The sequence below is a fragment of the Meleagris gallopavo genome, chromosome 5 (assembly GCF_000146605.3).
Source record: "Meleagris gallopavo isolate NT-WF06-2002-E0010 breed Aviagen turkey brand Nicholas breeding stock chromosome 5, Turkey_5.1, whole genome shotgun sequence".
NCBI classification, from domain to species: Eukaryota; Metazoa; Chordata; class Aves; order Galliformes; family Phasianidae; genus Meleagris; species Meleagris gallopavo.
In genome coordinates this window covers 25,181,664-25,205,499 of record NC_015015.2, presented here as the reverse complement: position 1 = coordinate 25,205,499, position 23,836 = coordinate 25,181,664, and the positions used below count along the sequence as shown (strand labels likewise).

Sequence of the window (23,836 nt, the reverse complement as noted above, 5' to 3'; positions counted from 1 at the left end):
AAAAAAAATAAAATAAAATCAGCACTTCATGTGCAGTAACCCACCCAGGATCTCTGCTTGGCCATGCACCATAGGAGGAGCATGCATGGGATGCAACGCACTACTGGCACCCAGGAATTGTTGCCTACACACTCTGCACTGAAGGAGCCAGAACAGGGAGCTGGGACAGATCAACTGTGAGAGCAAGATAGCGATCTGATTCTCTACATCTTTATGACATAACGATGAAGTGGGCTATAAAGATGCATAGAGCAATCCCGTGCAATCTATGTCACCAGGACTCCTTTCACATCTTCTTAACTTTCATTTACCAGCAGGCTTCTGGTGGCTAGACCTTTTTTTTGGCCATTAGCACGAGTCAGTTCTGAAGGAAAAGTCAGCATTTCAGCCAGCTAAAGGGGCAACAGAGGATAACCCAGCAGGCACGGCTGTCCAGCCGCTTGCGTGGAAGTGAAAAGCTTCCTGCACATGCAGTCACATACTGTCTGACAGGAAGTATTTGGAAAACAAGGGCCCCACAAATATAAGTTCTCAATGGCAACAGTTTCAAAAGATAAACGAGGGCTGCCACAGGAAATAAATGGATGTGCTGAGAGGTAAGACCCATTCACAGGGAGATTTAAGGAGCTTGATAGAGATGAGAGATTCCTCCCATCTCTGGGATGCACACAGTCTAACACGCAGACAAGGTCCATGTTCACTTTCACAAAACAAACTTGCTCCCCTTTAACCAAAGTCAAAACCAACAGTTTTCATTTCAAATTGCACTTGTGAAACCCAGACTACCTTCCAAGAAGTTAATCAAAGGGTAACTATTTTGTTTTCCATTAGGAGACAAACCCACAAGGCCTGTGACAACTTAAATCCCTCAGGATACCTTACACCCATTGCTGAGTTCTTAATAGCATGAAAGAAAACCACCTCAGGGTTCTTTGAAAAATAAAACTTCCTCACAGAATGAGGAAGCATATCTTGTTCATCCCACTTTTCATTTTTGTGAAACAGAGGCCAAAACCACACACCATCTTTCCACAAAACTTGCTGGCAGCCAGAATAAATGCTTAGAAAGGCAGGAAAGTGCAACAGGGAGAATAACTTGCTAAGAAAGAAAGCATCTAGAAATCACCGGTATCACAGTAACTGGAAACAGTCACCTCAGAGCAGAGCACCATTTTCTAACTCTGGTCTGGAAAACGTTATATCCAAGAATCTTGTTATCATGGTTTCTGACAAGCACAAGAAGAGAGGTCATACTGACCCAAGAGAACTTACTTCCACTGCAGGTGACGTTGTTTAATTGTGTACCTCAGATATGATTATAAATAGAAATCTTATTTGTTGTTTTGTTTTTTTTTTTAAATCCAAGCTGAAACAGATCTTCTTGTCTGCCACTCTGATTTGGTCAGTACTGGCAAGGTGAAGTGGAACATGTGGCAAGAGGAGGCTGCAGCACTGAAACTGAGACCTGATGGTTCAGGTCAGAAAAGCACAAGCAAAAAATGTGAAACCACTGAGAGGGTGATAGGTCCAGCCTTGCTACTCCCTCCATTTCTAGCTTGCTGCTATATTTCTCCATCCTCATCCGAGCTCCCACTGCTGCTTCCACTGCTGCTTTCCCCACTCTCACTGCTCTCTTCCTGCTGAGCCTGGCTGTGGGCTGCTGCTGCCGCCGCCTCTGCTGCTGCTGCTGCCTCTCTCTCTTGCTGCTTCAGTGCGGCTGCCTTCTTCTCCTGCTCCGCATGGCTCTTCATGTGAGCACTGCGACTCTTCACCTTGTAGAACACCCTGAGGAAATATAGGTGCATTAGCATAGGTCTCACTTACAGCTTTCTCCTCCACTAATTCACTGGAGGAGCTTTCCATAGCTATACCCTCAAGTTTGTGAGCTTCAGCAGGTTGGCACTGCAACAAAACATCTACAGCAAACACCACTTCTGCCTCAGCAGGTATCAGTGCACTGGTTGAAGTATTAGCAGAAGATCCTGAGCATCCTTGAGTTACTTGCTTTGTTTCTTAATATATTTTCTAAATTCAGAGAGGCAACACTGGCATCTGAAACGCACACGTGGCTGCTTAACACAACAGGGCCCCACTTTTTAGCCATTCCCCCTACACCACAAAAATACAACAAACATGGAAGTCAACAGTCAGTTGCCATTCCAGACACTTATCCACACAGCTGGAAACATTTGAGCTTTTTCCTCCCAATTCTCTGCTACCATGATCTACCCCTCTATTGCTCACCATTAACTATTTTGAATTGGCATCAAATGTCACAAGAGAGGTTTATGAATCCTTTCCTACTCCTTCTCTGTCAGTGGCCATGGTCAAGTCTTACCCATTTGCCTTCTAACAGCTCTAACCTTTCCAATACAATGTGCTCTCTGAGGACACAGGGACAATATACCTTTGCAGGATCAGCTAAGTCCCAGACATAGCAATAATTTGTTAACAGCCCTTTGATACAACTAGATGGAGATCTCATTTTCTTGCCATCCAAATACTACACACCACTGAAATGCAGGCGGTGTCTCATGCCATTTGAAGAATGGCCAGAAGGTAATTAGCCAAGTAGAAGTATCTTAATATGAAGATACCTCTGATATGAAAGACATCTCAAAGCCATAAGTTGTTAAAAAACAAACAAAAAAAAAAACCACTGTAAAAACCCCTAGATTAAGTAGGGTAATACTTCATTAAAATTATTGCCAGTCTCTCCAGCCTGCTCTACTGTAATTCCACGGCTACTGCTGGAAGCTAAGTTGCTCTTACCTGCCACACTTTTTACATGGAAATGTATTTTCTGTGTTCTGGATTTTACTGGTAACATCTGATTTTATCTTCTGTTTTCGCCGCCTCCTCTGAACTGGAGCAGGAATAAGCTTTCGAGGCTTCATGGTCGTCTCCCTCGGCCTTCTTCCAATTCTGCCTGTAACAGTTGCCTCTCGACTCCTCATATGGGCATCATTGGCCTTTTGAGAAAGGGAAATGTAAGGCAAACAAACCAAAACCCCCTTCTCGCTGTGGTCCTATGTATACATCAACTACAAATAAAGTTGGGTTTCCTTGCCTTACTCATCTCAGTTCTTCCAGAACGGCACACAGTTTTGTTACCAGCAACACTCTAAGCTACCTCAGCCCAGCCCTTGTTCTGAAAGAAGGCAGAGACTTTTAAATCTTGAACTGTTGACCTCGTATTTTCTAAACTACTTGCAGAGTGAAGGTAGTATAAAAAGCACAACATGCACAATGCAGCACTTACTATTAAATCATCCTGTAGTGTCTGTTCATCTTTGAGAAGGAGTGTGCTCTTCTTTCTGTTATCCAACCCTTCCTCTGCTTCCTCTTCCTCCTCTTCTTCATCTTCCAAGTGCCCCTGTTCTTCACTGAAAAAGTCCCTTCTGAGAGGAAGAACACGTGCAAACCTGTGGGAACTCTTCACCAGAAGATAAAGGAACTGTTAACCTTGGTGTCTGCAAGTAAACGTCATTATGTGACACAGGACACACAGCTTCTAAGTCTGAACTCTGCACTGGCCAGACTGTTTTGGTCCTGATTCAACTACCAAACAAGACAGCACACAAAATCAAACTTAGCACCATAGCCCAAGAGAGATAAGAGAAATTTAAGAAATTACCTTGATGTCAACTTCAGCTTCATCTCGCACAGACTTTTCATTAGCAACATCTATGTCCCCAAAAATTAAGGTCCCATTCCGACCAATTTTCACTTGCTTCTTATACGTGTAATAGAATTCCACACACTGAGCCACTGTCTTGGTTTTTATCTGGTGTTTGGAAAACATAAAAGTACAGTAGATTACATGATTTTAAGAAGGCTTATAAACAATCACTAAGGGTGCAATAAATACACTTTGTGCTTTTCTTTTCCTAGCAGTCTTAATCCCACTATAACTGCTCTTAAACCCTTATTTCCCATGTTCTCTTCTGTCTGCCTGCCCCATCCTACAGCCCATTCCCTACCACCAATGCTATTCATTTTGAGGAACGCAAGACCAGCTTCCCAAAGAAAAGCTGGCCAATGTAAAGGTGACAGAATCTGGCACTTTGTCTGCTTACTGCACTTCTTAGCCTCTGAAGCATTCCAATTGAGCTGTCAGGCTTGAGAGCAGCCTTTCAGTTTTATGGGAGTTTTATTTTACAGCAGCACTTCGGAGTAGACCAGAGCAGAATACCGTTCCAAAAATGGAAAGGAAGGTTTGCAGCACTTTCCCATTTTGGCCACATGCATTTCATACACATATAGCGATACGCAATTATCAGTACAGACCTATGTCCATCTATATATTCTCTATCAGGGATTATTTTGAAAGTTTGGAAGTATATTCTTAATTTCTGGGCTTTTACAACTTAAATGCATTTTGGATGTTTTATTCAGAGAAAACAAATGCAGCTCCCGCTTCTATGCTCTAAGTCCTTCAGGTGCTTTCCTCCCACTGAGATGTCACACCTCATGGAAAACACATACGAACAATCATTTTAAATATCAACCTAACAGCAAACGGCACAAAAGGATGCATCATTCACATATCCTTCTTTGGTCCTTTTCATCAGCAACAAGGATGTGTTTCTATTTAGTTTTATGAGCAATCCCTATAAGCTGTATTGGAACATTACCAGCACTCTATAAATATGCCCTGTAGAAGCGATATCTGCACTATGTGGACTAATGGAAGCAATGCAGAAAGTACAAGGGTGGAGTAAACAACAACAGAAGAAAAAAAAAAAGACCAACCCAATCCAACCATTATTGTTCTAGCCATCTCTGGTGAGATTGTGCTGTGCTGGATTATAACATTTCTACAAAGTCTTCTGAGTGCTTAATACTGAGGTTTCAGAAAAAGCAGGATTTAATCTCCTGTATTAAATATTCAAACATTAGAAGATATCATTGCCATAAAAAACAGCAACAGTAAAACACTTACCAGCTTTTGGACTAAGAAAAAGTCCTTCTTGTAGATCGCAATGCCTTTGTTGAAAAGCTTCTTTTCAGCAACTTTCCAACTGTCGGATCCTGTAGATTTAAAATGTTGCAACTAAGTCCTTGCAATTTCAAATGTTAACTTTATGTACTTTTTCTTAAATTTCCCTTTAAATAAAAGGAATGCACACATAGAAGGGTACAGACTTAGTCTGCACTTGATGCTATATAACTGCAGGCTGCTGTTAACCCTTCCCTTACTGTTTCACTTCATTCTAGATCTAGTACTCATCCCTCCAGGTTAACTCAGTTCAGCTTGCTAAAACCAGCTAATCAGAAGAACTACAATATCTTCCAACAGAACAGCAAGCTTAACAGACACACTCTGTGATGGTCCAGTCATTACATTTGATAACAGAAAAATGGTAGGGGCAGGAGAACAGGAACTTCTCTTTCAGTGGAAATCCACAATACCAGATGAGATGTAGCAGCAAACTGTACTCGACAATTTATAACATCCTAAATATGTTAGTATTCTAGCATACTTGCCTCCAATAATAAACATTCCAGAATCTCCTCCTCCCTTATAGATATACCAAAGCAACAGCATTACAATAGCAGTGTGTAATAATGAATAAATGCAAGTTCTATACTTTGTGGCAGCAGGTATAAAATGTCTCTCTCCCACTTTGCATCAGGACTCTCAAGCAGCTAAGGTCACCCTAGATCACTGAACTTAACAAGTGCCACACAGCCTAACAATTCCTAATTAGGTGTGACACTAAAAAGACAGTTTATGACATGTACATTTCACAGAAACAATGACAGGCATCAACAGTTGGCTGAGCAGTTCACCTCCTAGCTTTCTTCAGCGAGCTTGAGATCATTTCCCTCACACCCCCTCTTAACTCCACCATATGGAAATCCACACCAAAGAGGCTATGATCCCAAAGTTGCCACAGTCTTTCCTTTATGAACTAATCATTTTTTTGCATTCACTGTGGTTTAGTATAAGGGATCAGATTCCTTTTTTCCCCAGTAAAAGAAACCAGAATACACACATATGCAAATTCATAGATGCACATATTCTGAGAGATGGAGTGTTTCTTAAATTGTGTCATGATTTGCACATGCGAAATTCCTGGCAAGCCATCATCTGACTTACTAGGGAGAAGCGTTGCTTTTAACTCTTATTATAATGTTACAGACTGTCCCAGAAGAATAGGAAAGTACGGAAGAATTCCCTTAAGACATATAGGCAGCACAGAGTTATTCTGGTTAGCAAACCTGTGTAGTGATAATCTGCCAGTGGATGGGTAGGTGATCGTACTGGCCCCTTCAATAGCAGCTTGGTCAGAGCTCCCTAAAATAAACAATACAAAAATTTAAAAAAAAAAAAAGAATCAGGTAATTGTCAATCCACTCCTTTCTGGTAAGTTAATTGAAAAGAAGTTCTTCTCTTTTTCCTACATCACAGTTAATACCTGTGACATGATGTGGGACAACTTTAAAATCACATTCTTGACTGTTGCAACAATCGGAAAGATCAGTGCAATGGAATGCTGATACGAAAGATGTTATGACAAAGGGACTAGCAGGATAGAAAGGCGTTACGAAAGAAAAAGTGCTCACCCATCTCTGAAGATGTAGGCTCACAATAGAAACTCCATAACGGAGGGATCTCCAACCAGGGATCCTTCTCCAGTGGCAGTCGGCCCTTAAATGGGGTCTAAGAGAGGTGCAGCCACGCTCCTCCTGTTCTGCTCACACACCTGAATTGCCTTCACCTGCGCTCCCAGGGCTGACCGGGTCCCTTCCCCAGCTGCTCAGTCAGTGGTTCAGGCCATGACTCAATGGTTACCATGTAACTGTCTACTAAATTCTGGCTTCCACTGACAAGTGGTAAGCCTCTCCACTTATATTTAAGACAATGTTTAAAATTCATTAGGCAGTCTCATCTTACTCAGTCTACTAGATTGACAGTTAAAAAGCCAAAAGTTTGAAGCTTGAAATATGAACAATAGGGAATGAACATGGTAGTGTACATCAGGAAGAACACTTTACGGACAGCAACATCTCCAAGAGACACTAAGCAATGTGAACTAAAAGCAAAGGACAGTCTTCAAGAAGTTTCCATTTGTCAAATAACAGGTCACCTGGCCTTTGTTAAAATCTTTCACCACATCAAGGCAAAAAGGTGGGAAGACTCACCAGAATGCTTCCCTTTTCTTCATGTAAGAAATGCAGTGCCAGCTCCTGGTTGGTTCCACCTCCAGGAAAAATGCTTGAGCAGGCAGCAGCTAGCAGGCTTTCCACTATTCACAAAGATATACCAAACAAATTCAGATTAGAAGATTAAAATTGAGTTTCCTAGAGAATTCACACAACTAGCTAGATCTTTTGAAGCAGAATTAGACATAACAGAAGATAAAACCAAGATGATGAATGACCTTGCAAATTTATTTGGGTCAGATTTGGACAAAGGAATTAATTAGACTGCAAGGTAACAGAGCAGTGCCACAAGGAGCACTATTTACACATGGAGGTATTTTTGCAACTTGTCTCCTCTAATGTCTTCCAATCTCCCTTCACCTCAGATTTTTTTTTAATTCCCCCTCTATTCTATGATCTATACAAAGTTTTCATTTCATAATACCCTTTTTTCTCTTTATTAAGAAAAAATTCTTCTAAGACCACCCACACTCCCTCTTCAGCATCTGTACATGCCACAGCCTGTGTGCATCAAAAGCAGACAACTACTCAGTCTGCTAACTAGCTGACACAGCTCCTGCTTCCTCCTGTCTAACGTCTACAACTTGATTTTCCCAAATACTATTATGTCTAGAGCATCTGTTTAAAAGTTGACTACGCTTGACAAGGAAGTTTCATTGAATGCAAGTCTCTCTTTGACAGGTAATAATGGTCCATTTTATCTCAATAAATAAATAAAATTCCTATCAACCTCCCAGCCCCCACAAACAATCCAGAAAAATAAGTTTTATTCCTAAGATTGCTTTCAAGACCATTTAAGTATGCCATGGTAACTGGCAGCTCTATTTGAAGTTATGCCTACAGTAGACACGTAGTTAACTCTACCACGGCTATGGCACTCAGCCCTATGTACCAGCCTTCCATGTTCTTACCATTCTGTTGGGTGACTCTGTTGGTTTCCAGGTCGCCCCATGGCTGCCACACCAGCTCTGCTTTATGTTCATCAGCTGCTGCCAGAGATCTGTCTTGGAGTGAAGGGATTTCTGCTTGAAAGCGAGTTCCTACATTTATACGCCTGCAGAAAAGATAAGTCACGGTCAGGTAATTTCTACAATACCCAAACAGTCTCATCCCTTGTAAAAATGCCAATTATGGAGAAACCAAAATACAGCAGGCTCTGTCATATGGTAAGAACAGCTTTCAGGTACTGTACATTAGAACTGAGAAGATAAGAGGTTTTATATTCACTATCAGTTTCCGTTGTCTTATCGATCAACAGAAGTTGGAATTGTACTTAAAGTAGGATCTCCTAATAACTGCTCAGAAAACTTCCTTGGCAGTAGGTGATGGTGAGATAACATTCGGGTATAACTAATGTAACAGAGGAGCTTTATCCAGAACATCATATACTGCCTATCATTTTCCCCAAAACACAATCTCTAGTTCCAGTTAAAAATAAAGTGTTAGGGATGTTGTCTAGTGGCATGGTATGGCCTGGGGATAACAAAGGCAGCTGAAAACATCCCTTCTGTAATGTCTACAGTTTTAAGTATATGAGGGCGTCTAGAACACAGATTCCACAGAATAGATATGCTTCTGAAAAGTAATTCAATTTCATATATACCGAGGGTGGAAGCTGCATGTAGAATGAAGAACCCTAGGAAGAACTCAGTTTGCTTTTGAGTGTTTTACAGGTACAGAAACCTATTGAAACTATACTTTTCCACTTATTCACCTTTCTTGAATATCTACCTTCACCTTTTTTGATTATTTTGTTGAAAAATATGATATTGACTGATTATGTTATTGGTCAGATGCAGCATGAGAGCAAAACAAAAAGCAAGAGATTTAATGCAAGATTGAGAAAACCTTGCTAAAGGAAAAAAAAGCAAAACAAAAAACATTGATACATCCTTATTTCAACGCACTGCGATGGACTGCAAAATGATAGTTGAGTGGAATATTCTGCTCACTGCAATCAGTCTCACCTACTGGTATGGCAGGCAGTTTTACAGTGGAAGAAAGGGTATGGTTACTGACCCACCCTAGAAAGAATAACTACAAGCAACTGACTCTGCTATCAAGTGGAAACGTAAGAAGTCTGTTAACGCTTAGGGAAATTTGGGAGATTTTGTGTCCCAGGCACAAATGGAAGGTCTTCTGGCCTCATTTGTGAGAGGGAGAGTAGTGGCTGGAAGAACTGGAGGAAAAGAATGCGAGCTAGGAGGGATTTCAGAAATGACCTTTTATCCTAAAACCAAACATAGATTTATTGTGTCCCTATGCAGTAAGAGCCTAAAAGTATTGCAAGTATTGCACCTGCAATATCCAAATAAAACCAGATTTCCACCACAAAAGCCAATCAGTTACTTAAATAATCTGATCTAACCTGGCCTGCTCCAAGTAGGGGCTTGTCCAAGTGACCTCCCAAGATCCACTGCAGCTAAGTTATTCCATGACTCCTTTAACGTGAAAGCCTAGATTTCAGTATAGCAAAAGCTGCTGCCCGTAATCAGTGCTGCTGGGACATCCTGTGGTACAATTACATGTGGCATCATTCAGAATTGAGGCTAGCTGAGGAGTGACTACAAGAAAGACTTGAAAGGAACTGAACTTCGAGACTCTTAAGACATTCAGATCTGTGACACCAGCTGCCTATTAATCTGCTTCCCAAATAGAAGAATTAAGCTTCATTAGTACATTTCCTATTCTAAATCTCTGCAATCAAATAATCTTTTAAGAAGCATTAGCAGAAGGTCTGACAAAGCAAGCAATTAAGAACACAATATGTGGCAATCATAAGTTATAATCAGCTTTTAACAGAATCAAGAATGCAAACCAATGGATCAAATTGTACTTTTTTTTTCTTTTTCTTAAAAAACAAAAATAATGCCATCCTTTCTTTATAGAAGATATATCTACATAACAGACCACAACACTACTGCACAAATTAGCACTAAAGTAGTAAACTAATTACTTTGACAACACAAAGTGACACTACTTTGTGATTTTAAAATCTAAAGTTTTCTAATCTGCCTAAACATCTATTCACTGAGTCTTAAGATAACAAGATATCTCTTTGCATACTCATGCAAGTTCATTTTCTTTTGTCAAAAGGAAGTTAAAAGTCACCATGACTTGAATTTTATAGTAACAAATTTGAGAAATTTCATCCACAACTTAATCCGCAGCCAATAGTATGTCATTAACTTCAGCATTTTAAACCATTGGAGGCAACAGCAAAACTTGGTAACATCATGCAAAGATGATCAAGATCTGCTGAGAAAACAAAAATATCTGTTCAAGAAGAGCTTCACTTCAACCAACAACAAAACAATGAATTAATCTACTGTCAAAACAGATTAAAAACAAACCAAAATAAAGCTGTACTTGTTTATTTCTATGAAATTGAACTGCTGTTGGTGCGATACAAAACACAGGAGCAAAGAAATAGTGATTATCTGCTTGAGTTGTCCTGGAGCCAGAGTCTGGGCCCACAGGGAATTTGTGAAGGTGACAAGAATAACCTGAGTTTATTTGCAATTGCAACAGGTTTCAATCAGCTCAGGACAGCCAGCTGCCAAAAATGTACAAAACCTGAACTTCCAACAGGCAGGAGAGAGAAAGGGGAAGAAACCCTATAAGTTGACAACAAATGCTACAGCTAATCGTTAAAATGTGGAGAATTTTGGAAGTAGAAGACAACATATTTATTTGGAGATGGTCTAAATTAAATTTCAAACATTAAGAAGATACACTACAGTTAGAGTAGAGATTCCTGACTGCAAGGAGTCAGGACAGTAGAGCCACATGAATGCTACATCACATGGCTATCACCATGCCATACATCTTTATGCTTAGATTTTGCAAGAGTTCAAACAAAATTTTAACTACCCTGCTGCAGTTCTACAGGAATTTATTCCAACTGATAACATTCCTGGAATTTACAAGAGCTGTACAGAGACACTTGCAGCTTTGCTTTTCCTGACAGGTTTAGCAGGACTGGCACCAAGCCTAAAATTGTAACTCCAGTTTCTCTATTTCCAAACTGTGTTCCCTAGTGCCGCTGGGTTTTAATGTCTGATCTTTCCCAGCATACAAACAGATAAAAAGATTAATTAAGCTTATTAGTTCAGGCCACACTGCATGCAAATGGCTACCATGCTTTCAGACTGAGCTGGTCTGAAAGGGAACAAAACCATGTTCACATTTGTGCTGAAGCTAATACGTGCCACATGGATAACCTGAAATCTGAGCAGCCTATCTGAAAGCTAACTACATTTGTCCTTATTCTTCTTTGTTCTTTCACTAAAGGAGTGTTATTTTCCCACTCTCAAACAATTATAGATCTTCCAAATATGTGTATATAACAAAACAAGAGAGTCGCTTAACTCACTCTGCTGACCAGTACTAAAAAGTAGGTAAAATCACCAGAATTAAAAAGTGCATTTGCCTAAATGTTACTTATTGCACAGAGTTGTTTTTTAAAAGACCGTTTATATTTTGAGCCACTAATAAGAATAGCTTTAATGTTTCTAAGAGGATATATCAACTATACACGGAGCAGGTCAAAGGTTTAGGAGTGGGAAGAGAAGCAGGTTTACTACCAGGCTAAGACTCTGCTGGGTACTTACGGTTCAATGCTGACTGGGGTGGCTTCTCCCACCACAGAAAGAACAGGAGGCGTAACCTCTGAACTGTCTGCAAGGCAAAGAAAGAACTGCTCAGACTCATCACCTTCTCACGAGATATTTTCTTCACACAGATGATAAATCTGTCAGAGCTATCCATATTTCAAAACAGGTACCCATATGCTAAAGAAGTTTAAGATGTCCAAGTAGAACTCAGCTTTTACATCTTACTAATAACGACTTACTGCCTGCTCAGCCCAAGATAATGACAGGCTATAAAAAATGAACTGATTTTTTATTATAGAAAATGAACTGATTTTTCCATTCCTGAGAATGTCAGTAGGGGGTGTTGGAGATTACTTGTGAATGCATCTTAACATTTATGGACTGATGGAAGGAGCACTGCAATCCCTTCATCCTAGCTACCCAGACTTTATCACCAAGAAATCTCATTTTCACATACTCCAGAAGTCATGATTATCCTTCTATTGCTCCACAGTTCCTAAGCACAAATTAGCCAAGAAGGAAAGAAGGGAAAGAAAAAGTGGAACTTACTTGATCTAAGCAGAGTTCTGTGAGCACTTTTAGGAGTCATTGGAGGTGGAACCGGATGACCACTTGAAGAGAGGATAGCATTAAAATATAGCCCAGATCCTTCTCTCACTGGACTAAGAATTGGTGGAGGAGTGTAAGGAGGTAGTTCAAAGTTCCTATCAGAAGGATGGTCTGCCAGACGGACAGGTGACCGTAAGTGGCTCTGATACGGTGTAATATTAGAATAAACAGGTGGTGCAATAAAGGTGCCAGCTTTTGGTGGTATGAAGAGTGGCTCAGGTCTTGGGCGCTGCTTTGGTTTCCGGGCAAAGCCCTCTGCTTCATCCTTTGGAACAGCATGTTCATGCTATTAGAAAAAGGTTATATATTTAATTTCATTATAAGGCCTTAAATCACATGAAAACTTTCAGCAATACGACCATGTTCTTCCATGGTAGCTCAAAATCTGTTAGGGCACCTGTGGAGGGTGGATCTCAACAATTAGCAAAGGGAAAAAGCAGAAGATGATAGGGAGCTATGTGGGACCTACTAGGTAGCAACGCTATCTCCAAGCATTTATGAAGCTATATTTTACAGCAATCACAAATATGTCTGACTGAACCTTTCGAAAGATGATAACAATCTGATGGTAGCTAGTAAAGAGCACATATAAGTGCAGCAGAACTCTGACACACATACAAAGTGATATTAGACAGAGATAAGAAAATAGCAGAAAATATCACAGTATTGTCTTAAATGGTTGTGTGTTTAAATGCACAGAAACCTCCTTAGATGCCTGCCATTTATCTCTGGCATCAGAATACTCTATTATACTTCTCAAGAGGACAGATAAAAAAAGTCTGAAAAACAAAAACCCACTGATCACCAATACACTGAACAGGAACATTAAGGTACTGATCTCCAAAACCTCAGAAAGATATTTAAATTTCATAAGAATAAATCTTCAGTTTCCATTTTATTCACTCTTGGAGATATATACACACTACTCACAATTCATTACTATCCATATACATATGGAGAAAGAATTATTTTCTCAAAGAGACAAAATATTTCTTTTCAGTGTTATTGTCCATCTGGCTTTATTTGCTCTACTGTTTAGTAGTGGAGCACTGGTTTACTATACTAGTAGTAGCAATAGGTCATGAAAACCCAGTGATACCTCAAATATATGGCAATATTATGAAATAAAAAAACAAAAACAAAAAAACCCCCAAACATTGCCCCATCCCAAGTTCAAAGGACGAGATCAAACTACTTTAAAAGTTTACGGGTAAAAATACATAATTAGAAGTAACAGCTATGGTTCTCTTTGGTTTCTTCACTTGCCCATACCTGATTTGAGGTTTCCATGTTAGTATTACGATTAGATCGCCTCCGAGTGACTATCACAGAAGGCTTGCGTTCACAAGGAGTTCGATCATTTGTTTGGCCTCTCTGGAATTTCCCATCCTCAGACTTCTCTTTTTCAAGGTTTTGCAAGTCAATTTTTCTCACTGGCACAGATACAGGAATGATAAGAGGCACAAGGCTGCTATCCTCCCGGGGTTTTTTGGGAGCTGGTGAAGAACTGGCAAATTCCACAACACTTTTAGCAGCTGTAGGTCCTGGAGCTGCTATCAGCACACTTTTCTTCTCTTCTGAAGTATCCGATTCCTGAGAAGAAAGACAGATAACTTAAAAGTTCTGTAGTGCTTGCATAATGAATCAGATGCTCTCTCACTTGCACAGTATATCAACTTTCTCAATGCTATTTGCAAGCTGAAAGGGATTTGAAAAGCATTATTGGAGGAAAAAGAATACTTGACAAAATCATGATCAACATTTGTTAGGATTAGTTGAGGATTCCTTCAAGTCTCAAACGCTTTGCCATATAACTTTCTCAAAGGTTCTTCAGTTTTAGTAATGACCATAAGCTGCAAATTATTAATTTTGAATGTTAGACTTCTATACCAGAAAAGACTGAAACTTGATAACCTTAAATCTCTCATAAAGAATTAAAGAAAATAAGCTAGGTTTCTAGTGTACTTTTCCAATTTACTCAACAGCAGCTTTCCTTATTTGTAAGTGCAGCCTTTGAGATTTGCCTTCCAAGCCTCCTGAAGAAGTTTTGCTCAGTAGAATCAACAAAGCATAAGTAAAAGCCAGAATGTTTTGCATTGGTGTTATAGCTTCCATATCTCTGCTTTCTTTTACTCATGGAAATTCTAAAAAACTGAGCTTCAAGGACGTAAAAATGGATGATGAGTTACTGAACAGATACACGGGTACTGGAGCACCAAATAACCTAAGAAACTTTTAGAAAAGTGATTTCTACTCCTTCAAATGACTATCTGCGTGTTCATTCCATTCTAGGACCACTTCTCCAAAGTAATTGCCAGTTCACTTGGAAGCCAGATGTCAAAGGACAACTTTCAACAACACCTCCCTTCAGGGATGCAAAAGTCCTTCTCAAATTGCAGACAAGCATAATCTAGAAGCTGTAGAAAATGCTTCTTTAGACATTTCAGAACTTCACTCAAACTCCATGCTGTGTTTGGAAAGTGATTAGAATGCAAATTCATTCTCTGTCAGAGTCACAATCTAATGAGGAATTCATGTGAACAGCTTTGTGAAGTGGAAACTAAGGCACATTATCTCAGGTACAATGAGAGATCATATGTCACTAAGAATACCTAATGCTAATAAAAATCTTAGCATAAGAAGATTCTGTTGTAAGGTTTCAAAACTCTCCTGTCATTTCAGTGTTGTTACAGATCAAGAGAGCTGGCTTCACTGGAGAGCGAATGAACTAGCTTTAGCTGGTGCACAAATAATCAACCTAACAGCTAAAAGGACTAGAATGAAGTCCCACTTTAATCCTAGATTTATATTCAAAGAAGTGCAATCTCACCGTCACAAGATGCCAGATCAGCCAGTGCTTGAAGCTGGAGCTCTGGACTCTCCAAGAGGCCTAAATCTAGGTGCTAAGCCTGAGTAAGTAAAATTAATCAGAGCAAAGAGATTTAGGACTTCCTATCTATAAGATATTTTATTAGAGTAACACAGTATGTTTTATCCCATAAACGGCCCTGCAGTTTCAAAATTTGGCTGCTTCTTCACAGACTGGAGGTATCATCCCCTGCTGCATGACAATGAAACATAGAACTGATAAGTCACATTTGGCATCAACTGGCACAGACTGTGCTTAGAAGGAATCTGTGAGCTTTGAGAATCTCCCTTCACTCCACAATGGTGACTGACACCCATACTGTCCCAAGAGGTTACCAATCTTGGATTTGAAGGACATTCATCATACTGACAGATATGACACTCAAGACCACTACTTATAGATATTAAGGGGCTCTTGCAAATTTTTGTAGCCTAATTTTTTTAAAGAGATCTTTTTAAAGAGATAAACAAGTCATCTACTGGAAAAAGATGCCCAAAAAAGTAACTCACGGGTTCATACTGCTATATATGGGTCTCCATTCATCAAGGAGATCTGTGCTGATTATCACGTTATTACTGAGGACTAGTTAACTAACCGGGTATACCTCCAAAGTATTCTTTCAGCAGTGAGATCAACAGTAGATATCTGTGCATTAGCATTAAGAGTGGTCTCTTGCACTGTTTAACACTATAACGTGATGGAAAACACAGGTTTTTTTTGTACACTGCTGCAGACAAAGGTCTCATTCTTACCAGATGACTGTTTTTTTTTTCCTCCTTGCATAGCTATCACTATTACAAACATTCTGGTAAATACTTCATAGGTACCTGACAGGCTAATGACAATACAAAGAAGTAATGGTAATACTGATATGTGAAGAAGCACCAGTTCTGACCAGTCTAAAACCTCAGATACTTCCTCTGTGATATACACTGATCTCTACAAGTCAAGAGACATGAACTTATTTCCTGACTGCAAGGAGGAAATTATGGCAGCTAATCACACAGAAGCTGTTACATTGCTTTGGCTCTATGATGGGTCAACTGTGCTCCTTTTATTTTCATGTCTGGGAGGTAACCAGCAAAGCACTCTCTTCTCTGAAGATAGGAGAGATGACTACTTCTAAGGAAAAGCGATGGGAGGAGACCTGAACAGTAGAAGAGATAAAGAAAAGGCACCACTGAAAAATAAATATAAATAGCTCAGACAGCCTCCAACAAGATGCTTTGCTCCACAGCAGTGAGATTTCTCACACACTTACGGTTTATTAGGAGGGGATACAATTGATTTTGGAGTCAGAATAAAACTAAATAATTTTGTAAACAGTTTGATTGTGCTTGGAGGTAGGCAAAAAGGAATCATCAGACAAGGGACAGGACCATCATTTGTCAAATTGCTAGTGATTTTCAGCCAGTTCAGAATCCCTATTACAGAAGAGGTAGTAGGAGGGCTGCTGGACAATTCCAGCAAGTGCAACTTGCTGCATTTTCATTTGGACTCTTGCATAAATACTGACAGATGCACTACTGGCCTAGAGTCTTTCAGTGGATCCACAGAAACACATCAGTCATTTTGGTATTGACCATGTATACTCCTCAAGTCATCTCTAAAAGATGTCAAATACAGCAGATATATTCAAGATGAAAACTAAGAGTTGAGATTTCACTGCAATCTGTAAGCAGCAAAAAAAACACCTTAAAGAGGCAGACAGAATAGATGGGCAGATCTGGTGCAAAGCATCATTTATGCCACTGAACATGTATTTCAATACTGCTGTCTAAAATAATGTTTTCACATATACCTACTACACCGGAATGTTCAAATAACTAATTGAAATTATGAATATATCTTCTTTTATCAATAATTTAATCCTATAGCCTAATCATATGCTCTTTGCATAACCTGTACTAGGGAAGGCTTCTTAGTTGTTTCTATCAGAAAGACACTGGTAAGAGAAGACAACTTTCTTCAAAATGTTTTCTTTTTTTCTCATGTGATATCCGATCTCTTTAGAGACAAAGTTTATCAGACAAAGGGTAAGAATTTTAACCTCCTTCCAAACCTCATCCTGGAAGCCTGAAGAGATCCAAACACAAAAAGCTCTTCAGCTAGTGCCTCCATGGAAGCAAACAAGCTGCTTGTTTGCTACAAGGAGCGAATGAGCATTTGTCAAAATGTTTCTCTGGTCTTTGCGTTATAAGTCGAAACACAAGCAGACAAGCCTTCAAGTGAGTAACTTCTTGTTTCACCTGTCAGGACATTTTTCCAGCTTCTTAGTAAGTTTTCTCTTGCCAGTGTTTGATCAGACTGCAGTTTGTATCACATCTGGTAAACAGCTTGTTCAACCCGTGTGAGAGAAAAAGGATTCATGACAGTGACAGACACTGGTTGCTGTACAAGAGATGGACTAGGTTATGGATACTCGTCTCACTGTTTCTTACTGCAGTTCCTTTATTCAAGAAGCATATGCCTCTAAGGAAAAGACTGGAAAAAAAACAGCCACAGGCAGACTAGGAAAAAAAAAATACCTACAGAAGGGGAAAAAAATTTTCTTCCCTTTGTTATCTGATTGGTCAGCAGCTTGAGCAGCAAACCTGTAGGTAAAGCAGTTTATGCTCAAACAGTTGTACTTCATCACTCCCTAGCAACAAAGCTTCCAAAGAAAAAAGTGTATTTTAACTTCTCATAAGAGGCACTCATTGAAAGATTAGTCTAACCACACCCAAAAGAAAACTGCAAAGCACACCTCATGAACAAACAACAAAAATGTTACCACTTGTCTCTCCTGCTAATTCTGAGCCTTGCCATCTTGCCAAACTGTATGCATACTGGACAGTTAGACTGATGGGACACTAAAAGGACAGTAGTAGAGAATTACCTTGTCACTCAATACAATTTCTTCCCTGTTCAAGTCCTACAGAAAGTCTACATGCAGACTTTGTCCTCAGATTATCAATCTGAGCAGCTGCTGCTGGACATTCTCACAGAAAAAAGAAAAAAAAAAAGATTTTATAACCAGCACAACTTAGAAACACCTCAACCTCTACAACTGAAAAATAGCAGGTAAGCAGTAGTCTTAACATAAAAGGAGAAGAATGATCAAAAGATATGTGAATTGTTTATATTTGTTACCCTAAATTCCTGATCAGCTTGAAGACTAAGCAGAAAACTTTTTTTGTTTTTGAAGTACTGAACTAAAATCTCATTCAGTATTAGTGAAGTATAATTAGTGAAGAGCTGCCCCTACTGCACTACAGCGCTTCTTGCATCAAGAGACAATCTGATCCTGCATAGTACATAAATTCCTTTACATTTCAGCCCTATTTTGTTGTCCAAAACAGTCCTCATACTACACTGGCTAGGACGTATGCTTTACCTTGACGTTCTGGAGAGAAGCCAGCTCAACAGCTTTTTGGGCCAAAGTTAGCAAATTGGCTTCTTGAGAAACACGCCGTCTCCTTCGTGTACTTTGGATTACACCACCTCTAACACCCTGAAAGTCATTAGTTCTTGAAGTGTTTTCTTCTGCTGCTAATGTCTGTTTCTCCGCATCTCTGCCATTCTGAGCGATGGTGTGCCTGTCTGTTTCCACCTGGCATGGTTCACTGTTGGCTAGGACATCCTTCTGCCCCTGATCCATTCTCTTGGGATGTGAATAGCTACTTTTGTTATGGGTCAGTGATTCAACCGGCTGCTGTAATGGGACCTCTTGCTGATGCGCTTGCCAGTGATGGAGAAATAAATTGCCAGATTGTTCTTCTGCCTGCTTGGAAGCCAACACTTCTCCAGTAGATGTCATCAGGACGCCTTCTTTGGAGAGTCTCCGTGATCTTCTTGGAAAAGGAATCTGGGTCTGAGGTAGAACAGTCTGTTGGTTCTGCTCTGTTAGAGCCTTGAATAGTTCCTGGTTCCTCTCCGTTTGCTGAAACTGGTGCGCCATCATGTGATGCTGAGGTGCTGCAGCTGCAACATGAGGCTGTGCTATGGAAGTAGTTTGCTGTAGACCAAAGGCTTGTGTGGCAGCCTGTTGCTGCTGCTGAGGATAGAAATTTTCAAACAGTTGTAGCTGCGGAAGAGCTTGCTGTTTTTGTTGAGCAGTAAACGCTGGAGTGGAAGAAGCTGGGGCTTCTTGAAAGACATGCAATAATTCAGGAAGTCCTTGCTTCTGGCCTTGGTGACCAAATGCAAGCTGAAAAGGCTGTAATGGCAGACTTTGATTCTGCTGCTGCTGTTTCTGCATCTGATGAAAGGAATTCATTTGTGCTTGCTGTCTAACCAGAGCTTGCTGCTCCAGCTGAGCCTTCTGGGACATCATTTGTTGAACTGCATCTTCATACAAATCCATCTGAGACACAAATACTCCTTTCTCTTGATTTCTTTTAAGGGCTTCTGGGTGACCATAGAAGCCTGGGGCACCTGCATTGGCATGGGGTCCTTTTGGATTGCTTCCAAAAACCATACTGTGGTTCCACATTGCAGATGGAGATTGCCAGTGGGCATCACCTCTCTCTGGCAACCTGTTTCCCATTAGAGAATTCTGCCATTTGACAGCTGTTACTGTCTGGGACATCATCATTGATTCTCCCCTATCTTGACTGTAAACCGAGTTCATCAAAGCAACATTGCTGGGGGCACTCGTTAATCCTGCTGTGTGAGGAATTTCCATAGTTTGGGAGGCTGGAATATTCCCTCCATGACCATAATACTGTCCTTCTTTAAGCTGCTGCTGTGGCTCTTTTGATGACACAGTTATATCTTGCTCATTAAAATAAGTCATTCGTTTCCCAGTCCTTTTGGTTGAAGACTTTTGCTGAGCCTGAAGATTCATGATTCAGTCTATTCTTCCAACTGCACACACCGTATTTATAATACACCCATCCCTGAGACTGGGGGAGAAAAGGCACATAAATCTCTCTTTTCCATTCAGTATTAGTAATAAAGGGCAGGAAAGAAGTCCCAATGAAAGTGCCTCCACTTCCTTTTTCTTTGTGTGCTTCTCACACTTCTTTTCACTGTTATCCTTCGTTGTTCACAGGTCAGTAGGGTCCACTTAGTTGTAGGTCCTGAAATAGAGAAGCAATTACAATGAATCATCAACAGACAACTAGAATATAAACAGTCATACAATAAGCAGTTATGTGCATATCTGTCCTGTTTCTGACGGAAACAAAGATCAGGACAGTGTATGTAAGAAATAATAGATATGACTTGCTAAGAGAATGTAAAACAACTAAGTTTTACAAAATAGATATCATATTTGCATGATGCAATACCCAATTGCACACAGACTTCTGACTAATCAAGCTCTGAATGCTTTTCTCTTAAACTCTCATCTGGACAATTAGCCTGGATAATCTGAACTCAAAAACACAAAGCAAAACAAAACAAAAACCTCATGACTCACCAAAGAGAAAAATAATGTGTCAGGTCACATTTCCCAAAGACATTCAAACACACACACACACACACACACACACACTAAGGCTGCAGCCAAACACACAGCAAGATGCTTCAGTGAATATTTTGAAGAAAAGAACCAGGCAGCAGCCCATCATCCCCTACTAACTCCCCAGCATTATAGTTGCTTTCTGTCACGGTTTTGGCTGGGGTAAAGTTAATTGTTTGTATGATGCTGTGTTTTGGGTTTTTGGTGAAAACAGTGGTGATAGCACACTGATGTTTCAGTTGTTGCAGAGTAGTGCTTACACAGAGAGCCAAGGATTTCTCTACTTCTCATGCTGACCTACCACAGAGAAAGCTGGGGGAAACAGGAAGCCAAGGAGGGGGCACAGCCTCAAACTGACTAGAGGGATTTTTCATACAACATGGCATTGTGCTCAACAATAACTACTGGGGAAAAGAAGGGGGGAGGAGAGAACATTCACAGTGATGTTTGTCTTCCCAATAAAGTAACACATGTGATGAGCCCTTGTTTCCTGGGAGTGGGTGAACATTTGCCTGCAGATGGGAAGTAGTGAATGGATTCCTTGCTTTGTTTTGCTTGTGCACCTGGTTTTTTTTACTTTACCTAGCAGACTATCTTTATCTCAGCCCACAAATTCTTCCACTTTTACCTTTCTGATTCTTTCCCATCCCACCTGGGGAGAGTGAGCAAATAGCTGTGTGGTGCTGAGCTGCCTGTCGGACAAGACAAACCACAACACTTTCCAACCTAGAACTGCCTATCAGGCATCTACATGCTGCAGAAAAGGGCCTGCTCAACCTTTCAGATTGCTCTTTTCAACAGCTGAAAGCAGCTACTCTAGCTCAGGTCACACTCAGGGCAAAGCAGTTCAGGCAGATCATTACAATTAGTCCTGAACACCAGCAAACATTTTGATGTAAAGCTACAAACTTAACAGAGAAAGTCTTTCTGGATCACGAAGCCTAGGACAATTCCAGTCTTCTTTTTCCTGAGGAAAATAAAAAAAGGTACCCACAAATTTAGGCTTTAAAAGCCTAAGGATTTATGCCTAACATATATATACAGTACATATATAAGTATTTCTATTAGAACACCTATAGCCTTTTAAGATAATTAGTTTTACATTTAGTGAAATTGTTAAACCAATAACAAGCAAATAATGATAGGCAAGTCTCTATTACTATCTGTTTTTGATTTACGCTTCAAGCCAGATTGTGCCAATATAATTCTGGTAGATTGTAAGATATTTTAAGATGGATTTAAGATATTAAGATATTTATTGCATTCTTTTTGCCATAAAATTGAGTTTCCTTTGATGAATGGACTTAATTCTCAGGCATCAGAGGCACAGGCATGAACAACAATTATAGCTCTGTACTTCTTCAGGGATTCTGCAAAACATTTGGGACTTTCCCACCTGAGCTGAGATGGTCATCAAGAATTATGGGGAAAACCTTCAGTAAAGCACCATTTGTAGGTATCAACTAAATGGCCCTAAATCTCAGAGACATGAAAGCATCAAAGAGAAACATTCTTCTTGACTGATGAAAACAGGTTTGCAAATTCACTAATACCTATTATTGAAATAGTACGCTTCATTCCAGAGTCACAAAGTGTTTTAGAAACAAATACGCAATTTGGGGGTCGACTGCAGGAGAAATTTCTTCTTTCTTTATATGACAAGGCAGTTTTCCTACTTGTACTGTATGTACTCAAAAGGAACTTTCAAGAAAGAACAAGGTTACTTCTTATAAAAACTCCTTGAATTTCACAAATGTGGACAAAGCTGCTGAGATTAACACACACATTGCACCAAAACCTGAAATAAATCCTTTAGTCTTTCTATATAAAATGAAAAACAATAAAACAGAAGTATACAGCACACTAAAGTCCTGTGACTTGAGTTTCCTCTAACCGGATATGGCTACAGTGCAGGTTTTAGCACTATGGCAGAGTTGGTAGTGTGATGAGGAGGAAAAGACAAAGGGTTTAAATTAACTTACGTAACTTCCACCTTGGAGGCCAGGCTTGGCTCCAGATCTAGTGGAACCATAGGCCTGTGTTTCACAGCGAAGTGACTCACTTCCTCAGTCTGTTACATAGCTGTTCCCTCCACTCCCTCCCCCTTCACCCTGGCTACAAACCATGGACCTCTGCCATCACATATCACAGAGCCAGAGCGCTCCTTCCTTTTCTAAGCACAACTTCTCAGCTCATTTTCCAGTCCTCTTTCAACAAGACTAAAATAACTCTAGGAGAAATTATGGACATGTGAGATGGGAAAAAAAATCTTTAAATTGTAATTAGTACATCAGTGAGTGAAAACTTATTTGATGAAATCCCACTTCAAAATGTCACTATGGGAAGAAAAAAATACTCCACAACAGGAAACTGGTTGCATGATAGCAAAAACATAGAGGTGAAAATGTTGGTATATGCCTCCCAGGAGTGTTAATGTTACTCTCTCTCTTTGCTTTTTGTAGCACTGCTAGAAATTTACCAGAGCTAACAACTTAATCCCAGTACCTGATTAATGACTGTAATAGTAGTTTATATTATCTTACTTTCTGAGATTATTACAAAGTATTTTCCCCTCAAACCAAACGATCTTATACCAGTTTTCCATCCACTGATGTCTGTGTGCTTTTGTATTGATCAATCACATAATTATGATAGAAACAACATCATTTTTTTGTGTGTATATCAGAACAATACCACTAGCTCAAATTTAAGTCTGTAACACAACATTTAGAAGATCTGCTGAAACACATTTTCTACTCTTTGAGGAAGAATACAAAGATAACTACCCAAAAGCTGGCATACAACTTCAACACTTATTTTTAACTCTTAAAAAAGAAACAAAACAAAGCAAGCAACCAACCAAACTACACACCACACCCCTGATGCTCATCTTAATAGAAATGGCTGAAGTTTGCAACCATCACCTTCAAAACTATCCAGAAGACCTTTAGCAACAGAGGTCTCCATTGTTAGAAGGTATTGCCTCTCCAAGCCTCCATTTGCTGTGGATACTCCACTACTATATAGGAAGCCATAGGTATTATAGAGCCTAGCTCAGGCTAATTTAGAATTACTGTTACTTAGGAAAGAGATGTAGAAAAGTATCAGGACACATAGTTCTCA

At 39.8% G+C, this 23,836-nt stretch overlaps 1 protein-coding gene across 7 annotated transcripts in view; it reads right to left on the bottom strand.

Moving 5' to 3' along the window:
* Positions 1–1,342: 1,342 nt before the first annotated feature.
* MIDEAS (mitotic deacetylase associated SANT domain protein) overlaps positions 1,343–23,836 on the bottom strand; it is a 61,602-nt gene continuing 39,108 nt past the window's right edge. For all 7 annotated transcript variants that reach the window (XM_031553550.1, XM_031553551.1, XM_010711461.3 and 4 more), the window contains 12 exons: positions 18,644–20,330; positions 13,671–13,991; positions 12,339–12,684; positions 11,787–11,853; positions 8,085–8,227; positions 7,153–7,256; positions 6,229–6,304; positions 4,946–5,034; positions 3,638–3,787; positions 3,263–3,436; positions 2,773–2,972; positions 1,343–1,785 (listed from right to left, as the gene is read on the bottom strand). In XM_031553550.1, coding sequence (XP_031409410.1) covers positions 1,563–1,785; positions 2,773–2,972; positions 3,263–3,436; positions 3,638–3,787; positions 4,946–5,034; positions 6,229–6,304; positions 7,153–7,256; positions 8,085–8,227; positions 11,787–11,853; positions 12,339–12,684; positions 13,671–13,991; positions 18,644–20,095 — 3,345 coding nt within the window. In that variant the 5' untranslated portion in view covers positions 20,096–20,330 and the 3' untranslated portion in view covers positions 1,343–1,562. The remainder of the gene's footprint in view (positions 1,786–2,772; positions 2,973–3,262; positions 3,437–3,637; positions 3,788–4,945; positions 5,035–6,228; positions 6,305–7,152; positions 7,257–8,084; positions 8,228–11,786; positions 11,854–12,338; positions 12,685–13,670; positions 13,992–18,643; positions 20,331–23,836) is intronic.